The sequence below is a fragment of the Branchiostoma belcheri genome, unplaced genomic scaffold, assembly GCF_001625305.1.
Source record: "Branchiostoma belcheri isolate BF01 breed outbred unplaced genomic scaffold, Haploidv18h27 scaffold49, whole genome shotgun sequence".
In the NCBI taxonomy this organism is placed as follows: Eukaryota; Metazoa; Chordata; class Leptocardii; order Amphioxiformes; family Branchiostomatidae; genus Branchiostoma; species Branchiostoma belcheri.
In genome coordinates, this window is record NW_017804120.1 from 1,696,912 (window position 1) to 1,716,402 (window position 19,491).

At 40.6% G+C, this 19,491-nt stretch overlaps 1 protein-coding gene across 1 annotated transcript; it reads right to left on the reverse strand.

Annotated features, from left to right (window-relative positions):
- Positions 1-1,972: 1,972 nt before the first annotated feature.
- LOC109479458 (G-protein coupled receptor 54-like) lies at positions 1,973-19,196 on the reverse strand. Its single transcript, XM_019781421.1, has 4 exons — positions 18,810-19,196; positions 5,654-5,789; positions 3,933-4,195; positions 1,973-2,374 (listed from the first exon to the last, which is right to left on the reverse strand). The coding sequence occupies exons 1-4, from the start codon at positions 19,194-19,196 to the stop codon at positions 1,973-1,975; spliced, it is 1,188 nt and encodes a 395-aa protein (XP_019636980.1).
- Between the last annotated feature and the right edge of the window lie 295 nt (positions 19,197-19,491).

The following is a 19,491-nucleotide window of genomic DNA, read 5'->3' on the forward strand; positions in this document are numbered from 1 at the left end:
TATACATTATTAATTTTAATTAGGCTTTGAGCAAGTATTAATACACATTTATTATAATAATACTCCAATATCACATACAGCATCTCATTGATACTAGCTCAATGTCAATATTGCCATGGTAATTTTGATAATAAAAACATATACTTTAGGCCACACCAATTTAATTTCTTGGTTAATGGATTCACCGCTTCATTTTTTTCTGATTTGCAAATAAAAATAAAAATTCAGAATCAACTGCAAAATGCTCATATATTTTGCCCTGAACCGTTGAAAACAGTCCTTTTCATCCTAGTTGTTACAGTTATTCCATCTTTCAATGCAATGGTATCATCAAAAGTTCAAAATTCATTGTTTAAATTTTGAACCAGCCTGGTGTGTTGACTCCTATCGTACCATTTCGGGCCATAATAGGATGCCTAGGCCTGTTTTTATTTTTTATTTGTTTTTCGCCCGCTCGCTCCATTATTTTTCTAGAAAAATCCGCTAACCAAGAAATTAAATTGGTGTGGCTTTAGTTCATAAGTTACAAAATATCACTTTGTCACTAAGACACATTTACACCGTCAGTCACATTGTGGATTGATTACGATGTGTTCTGGTAATATACTAGATTATCATATAGCGGGCCAATCACCAGCCTTCATTCATATTGGCGGGGTGGTCCTCGGTGTATATGGTGCACCGGTGACATAAGGCCAGCTCTGTCCCCATATATATATCCACCTCATAAACCACCTTAATTATGCACTTGAAATTAAACATAATCTAATTAATGACGAATTTTACGACTGATTATTTTTTGCGACTGTTTTTCTTTCCATTTAAGACAGTACCTTCGTAGACTAACCTGTTAATACATTTAAATTTATACAGACACCCTATAGCTAACTAGAAATGGCAATTCCAATTAAAGGTAATACAGTAATAGAGTGCCGTACAGTAATACAGAAAAGGTGTGAAAATGAACGTTATAGGTGTAAACAGAGTAATATGCATTGTTGGCTAGGTTTGCTTGATAGCTAGACCATCGTAGGCTTGGTGGTATCTCTACGGTGCTGGGAGTGCCGCCGGTCCGCCTAGGTCCGTTAGTGGACGCCTGGATTTTCTGGGGGTCGGTTCCAATTGTGATGACAGTAACGACTGAAAAGTTTTTTAGCGTCTTGTAATACGACTTTTCCTCTCTTATTTTAATGGAAAGAGCTTTGTCAATTTCCTCAATTTTATTTAAATCAATCAACATGATAGGAGTACATAGTACTCCTGAATTGCGTCGACTTTACAATATAATTTAGCCATGTTTGTGTTGTCTGGTTCGCTAAAGAAGATACATGGTTTTATGTTGCTATCAGATGTCCAGAGGGGTCAGGGGTCAATTGTGCAACTTAGGGTAGTATTCACTCGAGTTTCCATCGTATAGAATTTTACACTTTTTGGCGACGTCTCAGGGAGGAGCCTAATGGTGTAGTTTTGTGCGCAGTTTGCAAGAATTCTGGGAATGGTACAGGCATTTTGTCCACAGGAATGGAATGTCCACAGGCATGTCTCTGACCCACATCTATGCCCACATTCCTGGAAACCCTTGGGAAGACCTCTCTCCCCCGTGTGGCCCTACTTTCTGTGACCCTAGGGCTCGTTCACTATACACTCAGGGGAGGAGTGTACTGTATCTGTCTAGACTCATCAGGTACCAAGTCTTCCTCAAAATCACGAAACGATGGCAGTGCCATGCAAACAATAACCCTAACTGCAACCACCGTCGCGTCACCATTGCAATGCATGTTTTCATTGCCAATCTTTTTGACTAAATGGACACTTTAGAACTTGGGGTAACCCCGCCAATGTATGTTCTTTGAAATCTAAAACTCATCAGGTAGATCACTTTTAACTTTTTTTCCTGACATAGCTCCTATATATTAGGGTAGGAAAGCCTGTTAGTGGCCCTTCGCTCTATAAAGGGCCGAGTACGCTACATTTAAAGTTTTTTTATTACGTCATTTTGGTACACCTCACTGCTTGCATCAATGGGGGTGTTTTTATTTTCAATGGCAGGACGACCCCCAATCTTTATCATGCCGATCTCCTCTTCCTTTGTGAGCTTTGGTGTCTTTGGAGAAACGGCAGAACCCGTCCCAGACGAGTCCCCCTTTTGGAACGATTTAGCGAAAGCCTTTTTGAAATTTTCTCCCATGATGCCGTAGACAAAGGGGTTAACGGAAGAGTTGGCGTAACTCATGCAGAGGGCGGTTATTTTCAGCCACATGATTGGATGCGGGATTTCACCCTCACTTCTAAAGGCAAACCACAGATTGAGCGCGTGATTCGGAGCCCAGCATACGGCAAAGAGGATGACCACAGTTGCCACCATGCGAGTAACCTAAAAAAAAGAAGAGATGTCTCTATTATTCTTTTTATTGTTCACACAGAATAACATAGTACAACACAAAGTGGTAACGCACTCAAGTATCTAAGACTTATTTCAACGCTACCACTTACACATAATACATTAGCAAAAAGAATCCAATAAGTAGAAAATACAGATGACAATATATAGAAAGAAAGTTTATTGCAAATACTTGCCCGAGGGCTAATTGCAGTTACAAACAACATAAGAAAGAAAATATAGTGGTATGTGATGATGAGACTATATCTACGTCTAGCATTATACTATATTCTACAACATACATGGTGCTATAGTTTTACTGGGTTTGACTTCTTTTTAGGCAATGGAAGACGAATTTACCCACTTCTTCTATAATATGTGGGTTCTTTGATATTGTTTACATATGTGCGAGTGTCACGCCTGTAGGAGCTTTGCTTATAGAGTTTTGCACTTCAGAACTTGATCGTGGTAGGGCTATACTAATTGAACTCCTGTGGTGCAAAACCGAGGAATTAACCGGGGAACCTAGATTATTCGGGCGGCAAAGACCTCTTGCAGCCCCGAAGAAAACCCGCCCTAACAACGATGGACTGGATACCGGGCTACACTGTATATATGTATCTATTAATATTATGATAACAAATGTATAATGAGAATCATCCAGGAAATCGTTTGATAGTTTTCTTGCCAGCAGATAATGCTGTCCTTGAGCAGAAATTAGAATTATAGTTGTTAACGTTGCTATCTTTATCTCCATGTGCTTCCGTCACTGATCTCTATGATCTTCAGCTGTTATAAATATCTACGAGGCCCAATTAGTTCAGATTGCAAATGTATGTCGGTAAGTCGGTGACTTATCTATTGCTGAGGTCACATTTCCAAACCGGGGCCCGGCCAGGCAGGTTTTGGGAACGAAAATTACGATATAAAAGTCAACAAAACACAGAAACGTTTTTGATGATAATCATGGGCACTATATCTATATACTCTTGATATGGATTGTTAATTTTTCCTTCATACAAACAGCCCGGCCGGGCCCCGGTTTGCAATTGTGACCTAAGCATATGTTAGCTGCTAGTGTGCGGCCATTTGACGGCTGCCTTAACTCATTCATTCATTTAGTCATTCAAGCATTCTTGCATTTAGTTCCTTATTCAGCATTCTTCATCAAGCTTCAGCTATTTATCTCATTTTTTTAATTTAAAAAAAAAAAACAATTTCAGTCGAAACCCGTAATAACTACTTTCACATGTGATAACGGTTGTATCAAGTATATTGCATTATTTCGCTACAAAAAGATAGATATGAATCATTCTCTAGTAAATTAATGAGATAGAGAGTCGCTATCTCATTAATTTACTAGATACAAAACAAAATTCACTAGATAGAAAACAAAATTCTCCTTCTAGTGAATTAATGAGATAGAGGGTCGCTATCTCATTAATTCACTAGATAGTGAACAAGTGATAAATAATCAAGTCTCTTTATCAGGCTAACACCAGTTGCTAGCACATCTGATTTTTGCTTTTCCCTATCTTTCTGCCCACCCCACCTTCTTCTTTCTCGCCATGACGTGTTTCTGTGCCACTGACGTATTGGCCGACATGGTTGCTAGGTAACGGATGATGAGCCAATGGCAGGCCACGCTGGTTGTTAGGGGGATGACGTAACTGATGAGGACGGTGTAGATGATGTAACCCTGGTACTGGTCCGCTGAGGGAAATTTATCCAGACAGACTAGCTGCTTGATGCCGTGCCAATTCCACTCAAACACCTTCAAGAAGAAGGCGACTGGAAGGGATAGCAGGAAAGATCCTGGAGGAATGTAGAACAAGAAAGCTTTTTAGAAATGTAGCTGTTTTTGAGACTGAAATAGAAAATTCAAAGAAGAGATGATTGTAAAAATTGTACTGGGGGATTGTTCTTTGACCATAGGAACAATGCGACAAGGCTTCATTGGGTCAGTTCTCTTCGTTCAAAACCCTTTTTATTTAATCGAACCGTTCAAAACTAATTTCATTTTAGAAATGGGTTTTGAACGAATTCAGAAATGGGTTTGGAACGAAGAGAACTGACCCAATAAAGCCTTGTTGCATTGTCCCTATGGTCTTTCGTACAGAAGCCTTATCACATTGTTCCTATGGTCCTTCGTACAGAAGCCATGTCGCATTGTTCCTATGGTCCTTCGTACATAAGCCTTATCACATTGTTCCTATGGTCCTTCGTATGGTCGACCTAAAAGACTCACCAAAATCTTCGACGAAATCGCCCGTTCTTTCGTGCAATCGCCCGTGCAATCCGGCATTATGTAGCTAAATGGTTATTTTGTAAAGGCCGCGGAAGGCATTACCTTGAACCCTCTAAATCTCGAGACATCAATCAAGTATTACAAAGTTTGCATATAGATAAGTTATCGATTTTGCAAATCTCCGAAGATCTGCTTCTATGATCAGAGGGTGGTTTAGTGAGCCCTAACATTTTAGCGGATTATATTGGCCAGCAAATGCTGAAGAGTACGCAATATAGATTGTTACGAGACATTCGCAGCTATCTCAACTATATTAGGTCACTATTTCCCGAAGGCACAGAAGGCCCTTGTGTTGGACCAAAAGTTTTAACTCTAAATATCATTTCTTAGATGTTTACCATATATGCCAATGGGGGCTGGAAATGGTGGTCTGTGACCTATGCCGTCAGTTTGCGATCATACGACGATGGTATACGTACGACAAATGTGAGTCTAGAGACAGAATCGCACCCATTGCTTCCTAAAGCCTTGGTTGTGCTTTTTGTCCGCTACGTTTTTTTTCTGAAAACGTGGGGAAGGAGTGGCGTCGACGCACGTCACTCGCAAGGTTGCGCAAGGTGTAAGAGTGGGGTCTGCACGCCACGTCTGGCCTTGAGCGGTTGCGTGCATCGTACGTTGCGCAAGTGGTGAGTTAGTTGTACGTGCTTACAACGTACGATCTCTGTGCGATTGCAACTTTACCGTAAGGAGGCCGTACTCACACGTGCTTCTTACGTACGGTACGCACGGGGCACGCGCGTCGCCCGTACTCGCACGCACGGGTGGTGAATAATCCGCAGACCGCACGCAGAAAAAGTTTTACATGCACTTAAAGTTCTACGGCGTGTCTGCGTGCTCCCAAATCCGTAGGATTCCGTACGGAGGCGGTACTCACCACGCACGGATGCCCCACGTTTGCCCACGTTTTTGCACGTAGACAGCACGCAGAAGCACGTACGGCGGGTTGTGACCGAGGCTTAACTTACCGATCCAGATGATGGTGGTGGTAAGCAGCACACCGACAGGCGTCCGGAACCAAGGTGTCTTGAAATGTCTGGCGATGGCCCAGAACCGGTCCAGACTCAGAACTGCCAGAGTCACACAGGTCGCCTGGGCTGTAACCTAGCGATAGGAGAGAATTCAGTAGATACTTATTTGATAATGGACGACCGGTGCAATAGCTCAATTGGTAGAGTGCTCGCTTTGTAACCGGGAGGTCGTGAGTTCAAACCCCGGCCGGGTCATACCAAAGACTTAAAAATGGTACATATTTCTCTGCTTAGCACTCAGCATATATGAGAAAGAGTGTGAGAAGGTCAAGCACACAGCACTACCAGCGGACTAGCCCCCTGCTGTAGTGCCCTGCACAACTGTGTGTCGCCCAAGGGCTACGGAAATGGACATGGGCACCAAAACCCTATGCTCTGTACAGAGCACGGGTAGACCTTTGACCTATTTGATAATACAAATTGCAATACTCAGGAAGTGTGACGTAAGCAGCAGGGTAAAGGTAGTTGGAAGTCGGTACCGGCCACCGTCACCTCCCGGAAGTGACGTGTGCATCAGGTCAAAGGTAAATCGAAGTTGGTACCGCCCGCCGTCTGTGCACGTTTGAAAAATTAACTTTTTTTTGTTTTTTTTTTACGACAAGGCAAGCCAACACACCTTTGTAACATGTCAATAGTATGATACAAGTCTTAGAGCTTATATATGCTACACAATAGTACATCATGACTAGTTTCTATTGGTAAGTCCAGATAGCACGTAGCAAAATGTAGATTTGATGTGGTCTTCAGGAAGGCATTCATCTGAGGCTGGCCACACATAATCGATTTGACGTATGATATTTTATAGAACCCTACACAAGAAGCAACAAAAAACGAAACAGGAAGTTTTGCGACACGGCTGCTCTTTATTCTGACAGTTGCACGCCTTTAACATTTTGCAGTAGCTTAAAAATGACCCATAATAACCCTGCATTAGTAGTAACTTTCTTCATTGGTGAGTACCATTACGGCTCTTCAAATGTGTACCCTCGACCAGACCTTCGGTAGTTTCAAGGAGAATTAATGACTTGCTTGCTGAATGCTTGGCATGTAGATGAACTCGCGGCATCGCCATGAAATGATTTTTCAAGGTCTTCACATGAAAGCACTATGGAAAGCCCTGAAGCATGTGTGATACACCTGCATAGTAATGCATAGAGGTTAATGAAACGGGTCAGTCCGGGGTAAATATAGTTTTAGTCCCATGTCTTTGCAGTTACTTTGCAGTTTTTTAGTTACTGCTTATATGTTTTAGTTTAGTTATGGGAAAGGCCTCGGATATAGACAAAATTGTCTCTACCTTCCCCCAGCACACTCTTTTTACCTTCGCCAAGAAGGTTATGTTTTCAGTAGCGTTTGTCTGTTTGTCTGTCTGTTTGTGAACAGCATAACTCAAGAAGCTTAATATGGATTGTCATGAAACTTGGTATGTGGGTAGGTCTTGATGAGACCTAGAAATGATTAGATTTTGCGGCCCCCTGGCGGCTTTTGTTGGTACTGCAAAATAACTGCCGGATTTGATATCTCGCGATCTAGACATGCTAGGGTCACGAATTTTGGTTGGCTGATAGCTCTTGGGGCAGGGAAGATGTGAACTGCGTTTAGACCCCCTAGCAGCTTGTTATGGAACTGCAGGAGCGTTCTTGAAAAATCTCCGAAGGTTGATAACTCAAGAACCGGTTGACGGATTGTCATGATTTTTTGTATGTTGGTAGCTGAAGTGATGCTTGACATAATCAGATGACAATTATGCAAACCAGGAGCTAATTTGCATAATCTTGCACTTAGAATGCACTAAGAATCTTGCACTTAGAATGTAAAAAATGTCTTTTATTAATCGAGTCGCATGCAATACAAATTGCAACTTCAATACAAAGTCTACCCTGACCATAGCCAACCTGGTTTTTTATGGAACACGGTTGCTGTAATTCCAAACCATAGCTTCCCTAAATCACACAGCTGTCTTTAATTACACGACACACGTCACGACTAGAAACCATGACGATCTTTCTGACTACCATACATAGAAATTGTAGTCTTTGCATGTGCAATACCACATTTCCGTCACCCTCCAATAATATAGTTTTCCTTGGTAATACCACCCCGCGAATAATGATACCTGTAAGGTTATAGAAGATGCTGGTAATCATAGTTGAAATCCTCTGCACTTTCGTCTAAAAGCCTTTATTTTGCCCACCTACCCATATGGGTTTTTGCCAACATTTAGATAAAAGTGCCGACAGAAGGAAAATGTAAAAGGCAGAACTAAAATGTGTTCCATTTCTTCGTCAGTGCATGCATGTCGTCAGTCTTTGATGCTGTACTCCAATGTATTTAAAAGTTCGCAAAGCGACTTCATTACCTTCGCCAAGAAGGTTATGTTTTCAGTGGCGTTCGTGTATGTGTGTGTGTGTGTGTGTGTGTGTCTGTAAACACGATAACTTGAGAAGGCCTTGATGGATTGTCTTGATACTTGGTAGGTGGGTAGGTCTTCATGAGACCTCAAAATGATTAGATTTTGGACCACCTAGCGGCTTGTTATGGTACTGCAGCTGCACTTCCGGTTTTGATATCTCATGATCTAGACATGCTATGGTAATGAAATTTGGATGGTAGGTAGCTCTTGTGCTGGGGAAGAAGTGACGTGAGTTTGGGCCCCCTAGCGGCTTGCTCTGGAACTGGAGGGATATATTCTTGAAAATATTCAAAAGGGGATAACTCAAGAACCGGTTGACGGATCGTCATGATTTTTTGGTATGTAGGTAGCTTACGTGATGCTTAATATAATTATGTGACAATTATGCAAATATAGATGTAATTTGCATAATCTATGGGGAAATTCTACAAATCAGCTGCATTCCATGATAAGACAATTGAAGCTTGTGACATTGGTAATTGACAATGAGAGAAACACAGGCAGATATTGATTATGTTAATAATGACTTAATTTGCATAATTAATGAGAAAATTGTATAATTATGTAATGATAACTGCCTAGAATTTCATACTTGTGGTATTTGAAAGTTAATTTGAGGTGAACATCATTAAACATAATTTATTCAAATCAGGACCTCATTTGCATAATTTATTAGGAAATACTAGAATGCATTGTTTCTAATTTTAAGACTGTCTTTTGGTTGAGATTATGATAAAATGATATAATTCATGAAAATTAGCTTCCTATTTGTTAAATCAGAGGGGGGAATAATCTAATGTATAATTTGTCAGTCATAAAGATTAACATCATTTGGGGAAGGTATGAGATTGGGGAACTCTAGTTATTTTTTACTTTCGTCTTCCTTTCTTTCTTTCTTTCTTTCTTTCTTTCTTTCTTTCTTTCTTTCTTTCTTTCTTTCTTTCTTTCTTTCTTTCTTCAGTTCATCTGTGTTGGTAGTTACATGTTTAAAGTTAAAACTTTTGGTCCAACACAAAAATTTTCTCACCTAGAGCTTTCGACCGGTCACTCTGGTCTTCCTCAGTAGACTGACCCAGTGAAGCTTGTCACGTGGGTCAAAGGTATCTGATAGACGATGTCGACCCCCGTCGCGGTTCAATGTAGGTGTATTAATTACCGTTATGATCGTATATTAATTAAATTTTATGATTTTCTTCCTAGATGTTTAAAGTATCGTAAATGATTTTCTTCCTAGATGTTTAAAGTATCGTAAATTCGGATACGTTACTCAGACCTTGTCGTAAGCATAACCTGAAGTAAGACTGCTACAAATGGATTCTAAATTGCCTTAAGACAAGTTTGAACAGCCAAGTGCTACAGCGCGTTTGAAGAACTCCGTAAAAGTGTAGCCTTTCATCTTACGTAAGATCACAAACATTAAAAGAGAGTGTGCAAACCTAGATGGCATGAAGCGGTAGGCCCCATGATAGAGTGTACTCATCAAAAGCGAAAACTTAAGTGCAAATAGAAAAGAAATGATTCAGACATCTAGGTATAGAGATCAAACTGTCGTCGAAAAGTGCCAAGTGTACTTTCCAGGCGAAATACCTCTCTGTGTCTCCAAGTCATTAAAGTGGTGGGAGGGGGGCATCTAGAGATCAATCTGGTGTGTTACGCCAAAAGGCGGTTATACCGGCTATACAGATACATATACAGATACAGAAATATAATATGATAAGGCTGAATACTTTTATTCAACACACGCAAGAGTAGCTCAACTCGAATTTTCAGTCGCTCTTACTGACATCAACCTTCTTCAGGAGTGATGTTGATTCAGTTATTCAGAGCACGTACGTTTCCTGGAATCTGGTATTCTATATCGGCCCCCGTCTCGGTTAAATATGAGTTGGTCGGTTGGAAGCTAGCCTAATTTGTTTTAATAATGTAGCACAAGGTCCTTAATTGAAAATTATGGCACTGTAGTAGACTCTAACAAAATGCAAGATAATCTGATTCCAGTTCCTAGTGAATTCTTTCATCAGTGACAACTTTAAGGATAAGGATACTAACCTCCAAATTTTCGATGGCTATCAGTCCATCTTGTTCACGGAGTGGCCTAATCTCGCGACAGCGCGAGACTAGGCCCGAGACTTGCATCGGTCTGTCGGGTCCCACCCCCCTCCGCCTCCCTCCGAAGTAAGGGTAAGTCTTGGGGAGTTCCCAACCTTCTGTCCGGTTTAGCTTGGCACCTTCCAACTGCATGTATGTGCACCGCTTCCTTAATCTTCCTATGTGGGTTACGAGACTCTTGGTCTAGTATCCTTATCCTTCCAAAGTTGTCACTGATGAAAGAATTCACTAGGAACTGTATCTATACGTGACAAATGAATCTCTTCAACGAAATCTGATTCCAGATTTATCCCAACATTTAACTACCTTCGATTAAGCCAACCCCCACAATCTAAGTACAGTATACTATACAATATTCATGTTTATCACAAGTGACCGAAATGTTTAGCCTATGTGTTTTAACTGCATGATACGCGTATCGCAGATAAACGCTTTAACCTTGCCACGCTAGGAAGTCTTGCCCTGCTTGTATACACTCACTCCTAGCCTTGTCCAGAAAAGTAGGACAATTCGCCATTACGTGGGAGTGTCGACAACTGGAAGCTTTTAACCCTATCTAGAACGACGTGGAATTTTCTCTCCAAGTACATACTCACATCGCTGGGTACATTAGTTTGTGAATATATTTTGAAGTTGTTTCCAGGAACACACAACAAACTGTTTGCGGACTGGGACCCTTATCTGTTGAACTGCCCTGTAGCAAATTTGAACGGCTACAAGGAGAGCTTAAGATTCTACGGCCCCCAACTGTGGAATAACTTGTCACTTAAGCAACGTCAGACAGTGGGGCTGGTACAATTCAGTCAGGGATTGTGATGCTATGAATGTATAGTGGAAAATGAATGAGTTCCTTTGTTATACTGTATGTCATTTTGGATTATGTCTTTTTCTTGTAATGTATAACGTTTGTCAGTATTTGTATTTGTATGCCCAGCACTACCTGAAAAACAGGTTTTTTTAATTTAACCTGAGTGTATTCTGCTGGTAAAATAAATAAATGAAATGAAATGAAACTTAAAATACAGGATTCAAGCATGTGTGATAATCGTAATTTGCTAAAATCTCTAGGATCATCATCATCACATGTAATTTCTAGTGAACATGAACATGAACATGAGCAAAGAAAAAAATGACTCCAAATAAATTTCAAAAATCTGGGACTCATGGATTCCAAATAGGATTGCCTAATGCTGTTTGAAATGCAAATATTGTACATTTTTCTGCACATGGGTATCTCTGGATCCTAACAGAAAATCCTCCGTTTCACAAATGTAAACCGTTTTCGGACCTTGAATCTTTATGATGCAGTTTTGTAGCAGACATGTAGCGAAGTTACGGCCATAATCCTGGTTGACCTTGAATATCACAAATTAGTTGTCCACGGCGGTATCAATTATCCCTCCCCCTATCCGTGCGGCATGACATGCTTTCAAACATTGTTTAAAGGCATCCAATGCGATTTCAGGGCAGCAAAACTGGAAAATATTCTGAATAAGGCAATATTTAGTATGTAGTAGAGGGGATTCATTCCTCCTGCTACCGACATCTTGCACGCGCAGTCATGCCTCAGTAAGACACCTGGAGCCGCATAGTTCCCGTTTAGAACTTTTATTCAGCCTGTCACACGACCGGTTTCGCCTGTGTGGCTTCTTCAAGTATACAGAGGCTAATGTAGCCTCTTTAAAACTGCAGAAACAAGCCTAAAGATAAGTAATTTATTTTCTGGGAACGGGTGGTACCCTAAAATCAGCACAGGGTCCTTCCAGTAACCGTTTTCCGTCAGAATTTTGGGACTTTTTCTCCATGAGGGTCAAAATACAGAGTTGTTTTAACTCAGTATGTAGATAAATGGCTAGAATATTGGCCTTGGAAAATTTTAGGATTTAAGGCTTACTATGCTGGATGTACGTATGGTACATTCCTGACATTATGCCATGTATTGTTGTGCGTTGTATTGAGTTGTACTTAATAAAGATCTGTTTAAAATGTGCCCGAAACTTCCAAGCCCTAAAACTGCATTGGATGTCTTTTTAAAAGATCTCAACCAAGAAAAGTTAATCTTACCTCATCGACGGCTCAAACTGACCGTAACGGTTTAACCATGAATCCTGTCTTAGAAATTTTTTCTAAGAAAGTTTTTTAAAAAATGCCCTCGACTTTGAATTATGGGTAAATGAGTGCGAAAAATGTGAAAAAAATTTTTCACCTGTTATTCCTGTTTTATGGACTGAGTTGGAGAGAGGGTTTTTTTGTACCAGAACTGTACATGTGTCCAAAACTTGCGTGCAGGTTAATATATTAACCACACATGATGGACGAGGCCTTATATTTGTGTACTGTTCCGCATGGTCACTTACAGTTGTGCATGGAGGGATGAAATGAAAAGATGGATTCTAGTATCCATCCATTCGTTCTGAGACTCCCAGTGGATTCCATACTTCGTCTAGATTACATGTTTTTGGAAGAAAGTTATTGTTACAGGTAATGGAAAAGTTGCAAATGTAAGATTCTTATCATAGCATTGACTCATCAGCTACAAGACAAACAAGAATAATAGTAAACTTTGAAATGGTACATGGTGGATGTAGGAATCAAACAATACTAAATATAATGCATAGTTTCAGATTATTCTTCCTGGGCTCCTACACCAAATATATACAGGTACAGAAACAGAACGAACATTAACAATTACAGCATACACCAGCATAGTTGTGTAGTTATTTCATTTGTTGGTTGACACACAATAAGAAGAAAATTTATATGCATTCATGGTTAGATGCAGCGTTTTCATTTGTTTCAGAGTTAGGCCACACCAATTTAATTTCTTGGTTAACGGATTCGCCCGCTTCATTTTTTTCTGATTTGCAAAAAAAAATCAGAATCAACTGCAAAATGCTCATATTTTGCCCTGAACAGTTGAAAACAGTCCTTTTCTTCCTAGTTGTAACAGTTATTCCATCTATTAATACAGTGGTATCATTAAAAGTTCAAAATTCATTGTTTAAATTTTGAATCAGCCTGGTCTGTTGACTTCATGGCACCTATCGTACCATTTCTGGCCATAATAGGATTCCTAGGCCTGTTTTTATTTTTATTTATTTTTCGCCCGCCCGCTTCATTATTTTCTGGAAAAATCCGTTAACCAAGAAATTAAATTGGTGTGGCCTTATTGGTAATTGAAAGACCGAGGAACCAATTTAGTCTCATTCTTGACGTTGAACGGGCAAATAACCTCAGGGAATTCGTACGATAAAGCACGAAATTGCATTCTGCATATAATTTCTGCATACAATATATATACATGTATACATATCTTGCTTTATGTAGTTTAAGGTATCAGTTTATATTTGATGTTTAAAGTTAAAACTTTTGTTCCAACACAAAAAATTCTCTCACCTAGAGCTTTCGACCAGTCACTCTGGTCTTCCTCAGTAGACTGACCCAGTGAAGCTTGTCACGTGGCTTCTTTGAAGTGTGACGTCACCACTGGGTCAAAGGTATCTGGTAGACGATATCGACCCCCGTCGCGGTTCAATGTCTACTGAGGAAGACCAGAGTGACTGGTTGAAAGCTCTAGGTGAGAGAATTTTTTTTGTGTTGGAACAAAAGTTTTAACTTTAAACATGTAACTACCAACACAGATGAACTTTCACGATAGATAATATTTGATGTTCAAAGAATAATTGTAGAATCTGTAGAGTTACTTTGCAGCACGAGTAATTGTTAAATCAAAAAAGCGCTAGCAAGCCCTAAAAATTGGCATTGTCGCCAGACTTATTGCAGATAGAAATTGCATTAATATTTCTCTCGTGCGTTTGTATTAGCACAGTTGTCAGTTTTTTGATGAGTCCCACTGTGAGCAAAACTGACTGAATCATCTTGAAGGCAGACACCGAGGGAGAGAACATCATGGTGACAGAAGGTTGAAGTTCATCGACGCTGCCACGTTTCCTTAGCGTTAAATTTAACGTTGCTGCAGTATCAGCTAAATCAGTTATTTAGCAAAGCTCTGAGCAACACTCACTGATAGCCACATGGGATATGATTTGGCACGTTGAGGCTGATTACCTTCGCCTAGAAAGTTTTTTTTTTGTTAGCGTTAATTTTCTTTAGATGCTTGGGTGTGAGTTAAGGACGCTAAGTCATGGAAGTATGGAAAGACTGGCATGTAATTTGGTAGTTGGGTAAGTCTTGAGGTATTGAAGAGATGATTAGATTTTGGACCCCCTTGCGCTTTTTCTTGGCGCTGCAGAGACATTTTTTCTAATCAGTGCAAAGTGAACCTGATCTTAGCATCGTATATGGATGATTTTCGGTTCAATATGATTTCATATCAATTCCCCGCGCATTCCATCCCAAACTATCAAATACATTATACATAATACATAATTGCATGGTACATAATTGTCATAAAGTAGAAAATCTCTAAGAGTTCAACAGGAATCTGTTTACAGCAATCTTGAACTTAGTTATATTAGGACTGTCAGCGAAGACCGAGGCTGGTAAGGAGTTCCACAGCCTGCTAGTCCTTGGTACATATGAAGGCATGTGAAGCTGGGTGTTGGATTTTGGCACTTTAGCAAGGTGTGGGTGCCCACTTGTAGTTGAGCGAGTTACTCGCGTTCCAGATACTTTGGTCGGCAGAATTCTATTACATTACGGGTAACGAAACCTTTATAACCTTGTTAGTGATACCCCCTATCTTCACTATTAGGTCTAACTTTTCAACGATATCAGCAAAATCAGTTTCATATCAGCAGAATTGGAAGACAAACTCCATCAATTGGTAAAACGGCCGTCTACATCTAGAAGGAAAGTAACAGTAATGAAATGTAGAAGCTTATTTGTGATACCTCCTATCTTCACCATTAGGTCTAACTTTTCAACAATATCAGCAAAATTAGTTTCTTATCAGCAGAACTGATTTGATTTTATTGAAATTGCAACAATGCAATACACGCGGAACAGAGGCAGCTGTTGCTGGTGTTGTGTCCCACACATAGAAACAAATATTGGACAGACAATACTCATTTTCACTTCAGTCTAGTGGGGAAAGTCGTGTAAAGTGCCTTTCCCAAGGGCACAAGATCGGTGGCATGTCAGGACTCGAACCCGGGACCTCTTGATTTCGAGTCGCGCACGCTGCCATTGCGCCACACGACCCCACACTGCGCACAAGCTAGGAGACAAATTGCCTCAATTGGTAAAACGGCCGCATACATATAGACGGAAAGTGATAGTAATCAAATGTAGAAGCTTATTTGTGATACCCCCTATCTTTCCCATTAGGTATATCCTTGCAACGGTATCAGCAAAATCAGTTTTATAGTAGTCGAGCTTGTAGTCAAAATTGACTCAATTTGCTCAGTGCCTTTAAGAAGACTGAATGTCAAACTTTCAACTTAAAAGCAACGTTATAAAGAACTCTGCAAATGAGGAACAGACGCGGTTATCTATTCAGTCATCTCAGGTACTGTCGAGAGGTGGCAATTGAAGTTATTACCATGTTAAGCTAAGGCCATGTTGATTTGATTATATGGATGACATCCGCGCGCGCATGAATTTTCGGCCGTTTCCCAAAAAAAAAAAACTTTTCAACCATGCTGTAAAATGTAAATCGTACAAAACAGCTGCAAAATGAGCAAAAATATACCATAAGTTACAAAAAAATTAATAAAAACTATACCAATGTCGTAGAATGCCAAAATCAAACGAAAAAAGACGAAATTGTAAAGAAATGAACTTGAAGACTAGATTATTCGCCAAACCATATTCTGTGCCATTTGCTCAACCCTCATGACCACGTAGATTTCATAATGAAAAGAACTTTTTTTTTTGCAAAACTTTTTTTTAGTCGCACGCGCGCATCAGTTTTGGGGCTCCAAGAGGATGTCATTCATATAATCAAATCAACATGGCCTAATGCTCTATAACAAGAAATCTCAATTGGAAGACAGCGATTGCATCGTGAAATGTCAAAAATGCTCTTTTGAGGGAGCACTTCCAGCAGTTCGGATGAGCAAGGAAGCGAAATCTAAAGCTGCAATCACTGTTCATCTATAAAGTAGCTTGGAATAGCTCTCGAGTGTGCAATTTATCATGAGAAGGCACCGTTTTTTCCAAGACAAGTGTGTTTCTCAAGGATTAGGCTGTCAAGCATCCTCGGGTTGTTGCAAGGGAGGTTTAAAGCCAGTCTGCCATAATTCAACTGGTTTTAGATGCATATACCTCGTCCATCTCTTTATTTTATGCAGAAAAATGTTTTGTAATAGATCACTAACGGTTTTCACAGCACGGTTAATACGTCAACAACAGATACAGATATTTATTTTACCTAAGGCCACAGCAAGTACATTTTATGGATGACATCCTCCGCAGACTTCAAGTCTAATGCAATAGGGCGATAAAATACAAGGCGGTCCAAAAATACAAGATTCCTACATTTCCAAATGTTGACATCATAAACCTTGTCAAACAAGAACCTATATTGCAATTGTGCTAAGTTTATTGCCAACTATTACAACATCCATTCGTCAATGAAAAATAAAAGTTTTCAATCAGTGAACAATTGGTTTTGATTCAGTGAACATGGCATATAAAAAATGAAATACATTGCATCAAAGTAAAAGACAAAACATTAAGTTATAGCTTTGTCTTGTCTCCTCTCTTCATACATTTATTTATCTGTTGTGGGGTCGTGCGGCGTAGCATTAGAGTGTTCGAATCCTGCCCGGTGTCACCGATCTTGTGCCCTTGGGAAAGGTACTTTACACGACTTTCCTCACTTCAGTCAGGTGTAAATGAGTACCTAGCTTCGGTTAGGGACGTCCCTCGGATAGGATGTTAAATGGAGGTCCCGTGTTTGGGAGAACCACACCCCACCGCACTTATCGAAAAGAGTAGGGGACCTTCCCGGTGTGAGTGGTTCAAACCATACAGTCTGGTCTCAGGTTTGACATCTTGAAGAGGTGATAGTCACCTGTTATGTCAATTATTCCACAAATCTTCATTTAAAAAAACACATTCCGGCATGGCATTTTTGCCCATTTTCGGCATGTTAACCACTTTCAGAGAGCAACAAAATATCCTGTTTTTATGTCCAAAGTCATGCGAAAATTATGGCGCGCGCTGATGTCATCCATGAAAATTACTTGCTGTGGCCTAACGGTTGTCACAGCATGGTTAGTACGTCAGCAACGGAGGCAGTTATTTATATTACCTAAGATTTTTGAGTGATAAACAGGCAACACGTCGTTATCCTGTGTGAACATCACACCAGTGACGCACTTCTGTTACTGCTAGGATTAGACGTCAAGGTCTGCGGCGCCAGCTCCCCGTCACGAAGCAGAATACAAAATACATCACACAAGTATATATCAAGTATGTTGGGTCGTGTGGTGGCGCAACGGCAGCGTGCGCGACTCGGAATCAAGAGGTCCCGGGTTCGAGTCCTGACATGCCACCGATCTTGTGCCCTTGGGAAAGGCACTTTACACGACTTTCCCCACTAGACTTAAGTGAAAATGAGTATTGTCTGTCCTATATTCATTTCTATGTGCGGGACACAATACCAGCAACAGCTGCCTCTGTTCCGCGTGTATTACATTGTTGCAATTTCAATAAAATAAAATAAAATCAGTTCTGCTGATAAGAAACTGGTTTTGCTGATATCGTTGAAAAGTTAGACTTAATGGTGAAGACAGGAGGTATCACAAATAAGCTTCAGCAATCTACATTTCGTTACTATCACTTTCCTTCTATTTGTATGCGGTCGTTTTGCCAATGAAGGCATTTTGCCTTCCAGTTCTGCTGATAAGAAACTGATTTGGCTGATATCGTTGAAAAGTTAGTCCTAATGGTGAAGATAGGAGGTATCACTAACAAGGTTGAAGGTTTCGTTACCCGTAATGTCTCTGCAGTGCCAAGAAAAGGCGCAAGGGGGTCCAAAACCTGATCATCTCTTCGATACCCCAAGACGTACCCAAGTACCAAATTACATGATAGTCTTTCCATAGTTCCCTGAGTTAGAGTGCTAATCTCACATCCAAACATCTGAAGAAAATAAACGTTAACACTAGAAAGGCTGATATTTGCTCCAAAGCAAATATCAGCATGACTTCACCACATTTCACGAAATGGCAGGGAAAGAAGGAGAAATACAATGGAAAACAATTCTTTACTTGATATAACTATAGTATGAAGTGACAACAGTTGGATAGCTATCCCTTACATTATTGGTTGGGATTTTTAATTGCACTAGACTCAAGTGAAAATGAGTATTGTCTTTCCGGTATTCGTTTCTATGTGCGGGACACAACACCAGCAACAGCTGCCTCTGTTCCGCATGTTTTGCATTGTTGCAATTTCAATAAAATAAATAAATAAATAAAAAATCTCTATCTAAATTAGCGCCGTGGAGAAGTTGAGCCCAGGAGAATTTGTCCGGCCCTAATTTTCTCCTAGGCTCAACTACTTCTCCGTGGCGCTAATTTAGATAGGCGGGCGAAGGGCTCTTGGCTGCCGAAGGAAAACGGCTAACGGCACGATACTAGTTTGGCACCCAACTCCTACCTGCATGAAGTAGAAGACAGACTTGCAGAGGAATTCCCCGAAAGTCCAGGACTCGATGGTGAGCTTGACTGCTGAGAAGGGCACGCAGCAGACGAGAAAGGCCAGGTCCGTCACGGCCAGGTTCACGATGTAGAAGTTCGTCACCGTCCGCATCTCCTTGTGCCGCCAGACCAGGTAGATCACCAGCGCGTTCCCGCTTATGCCCACCAGGCAGATGAGGGAGAAGGCGGCGGGCACGACGATCCTCATCGCCGCCTGGTCCGGCGTGCCCTCCTCGGTGGCGTTTTTCAACGTACCATTACTCAAGAAATCACCACTAAACTGTAACGATTCATTTAGCGTGGCATTTTTGCCAAATTCAAGATGAAGAGATTCGTTCAGCGACATTGTAGGCCGCTCGGATGCTCGGCGTAGCCAACTGTATGCTTAGCGAGAAACACGCGTGATACACATGTCTACATTTTGCAAAGTGACAAGAAGGCAGCGAACTGGGATCTCACTAGAAAAGTGCAGCTGTCCTAGTGATCACGTGGCCAGATGTTAATTTATAAGATGCGTCTTGCAGCTGGTTTTCTAACTATAGGGAATATAGTTGTCACACAGTCTCAAAAAAAATTGCTGTAATGTAATTCAAGAGGCACTTAAGAACAGTATAAGCCTTCAATCGTACTTTCGAGAGCGC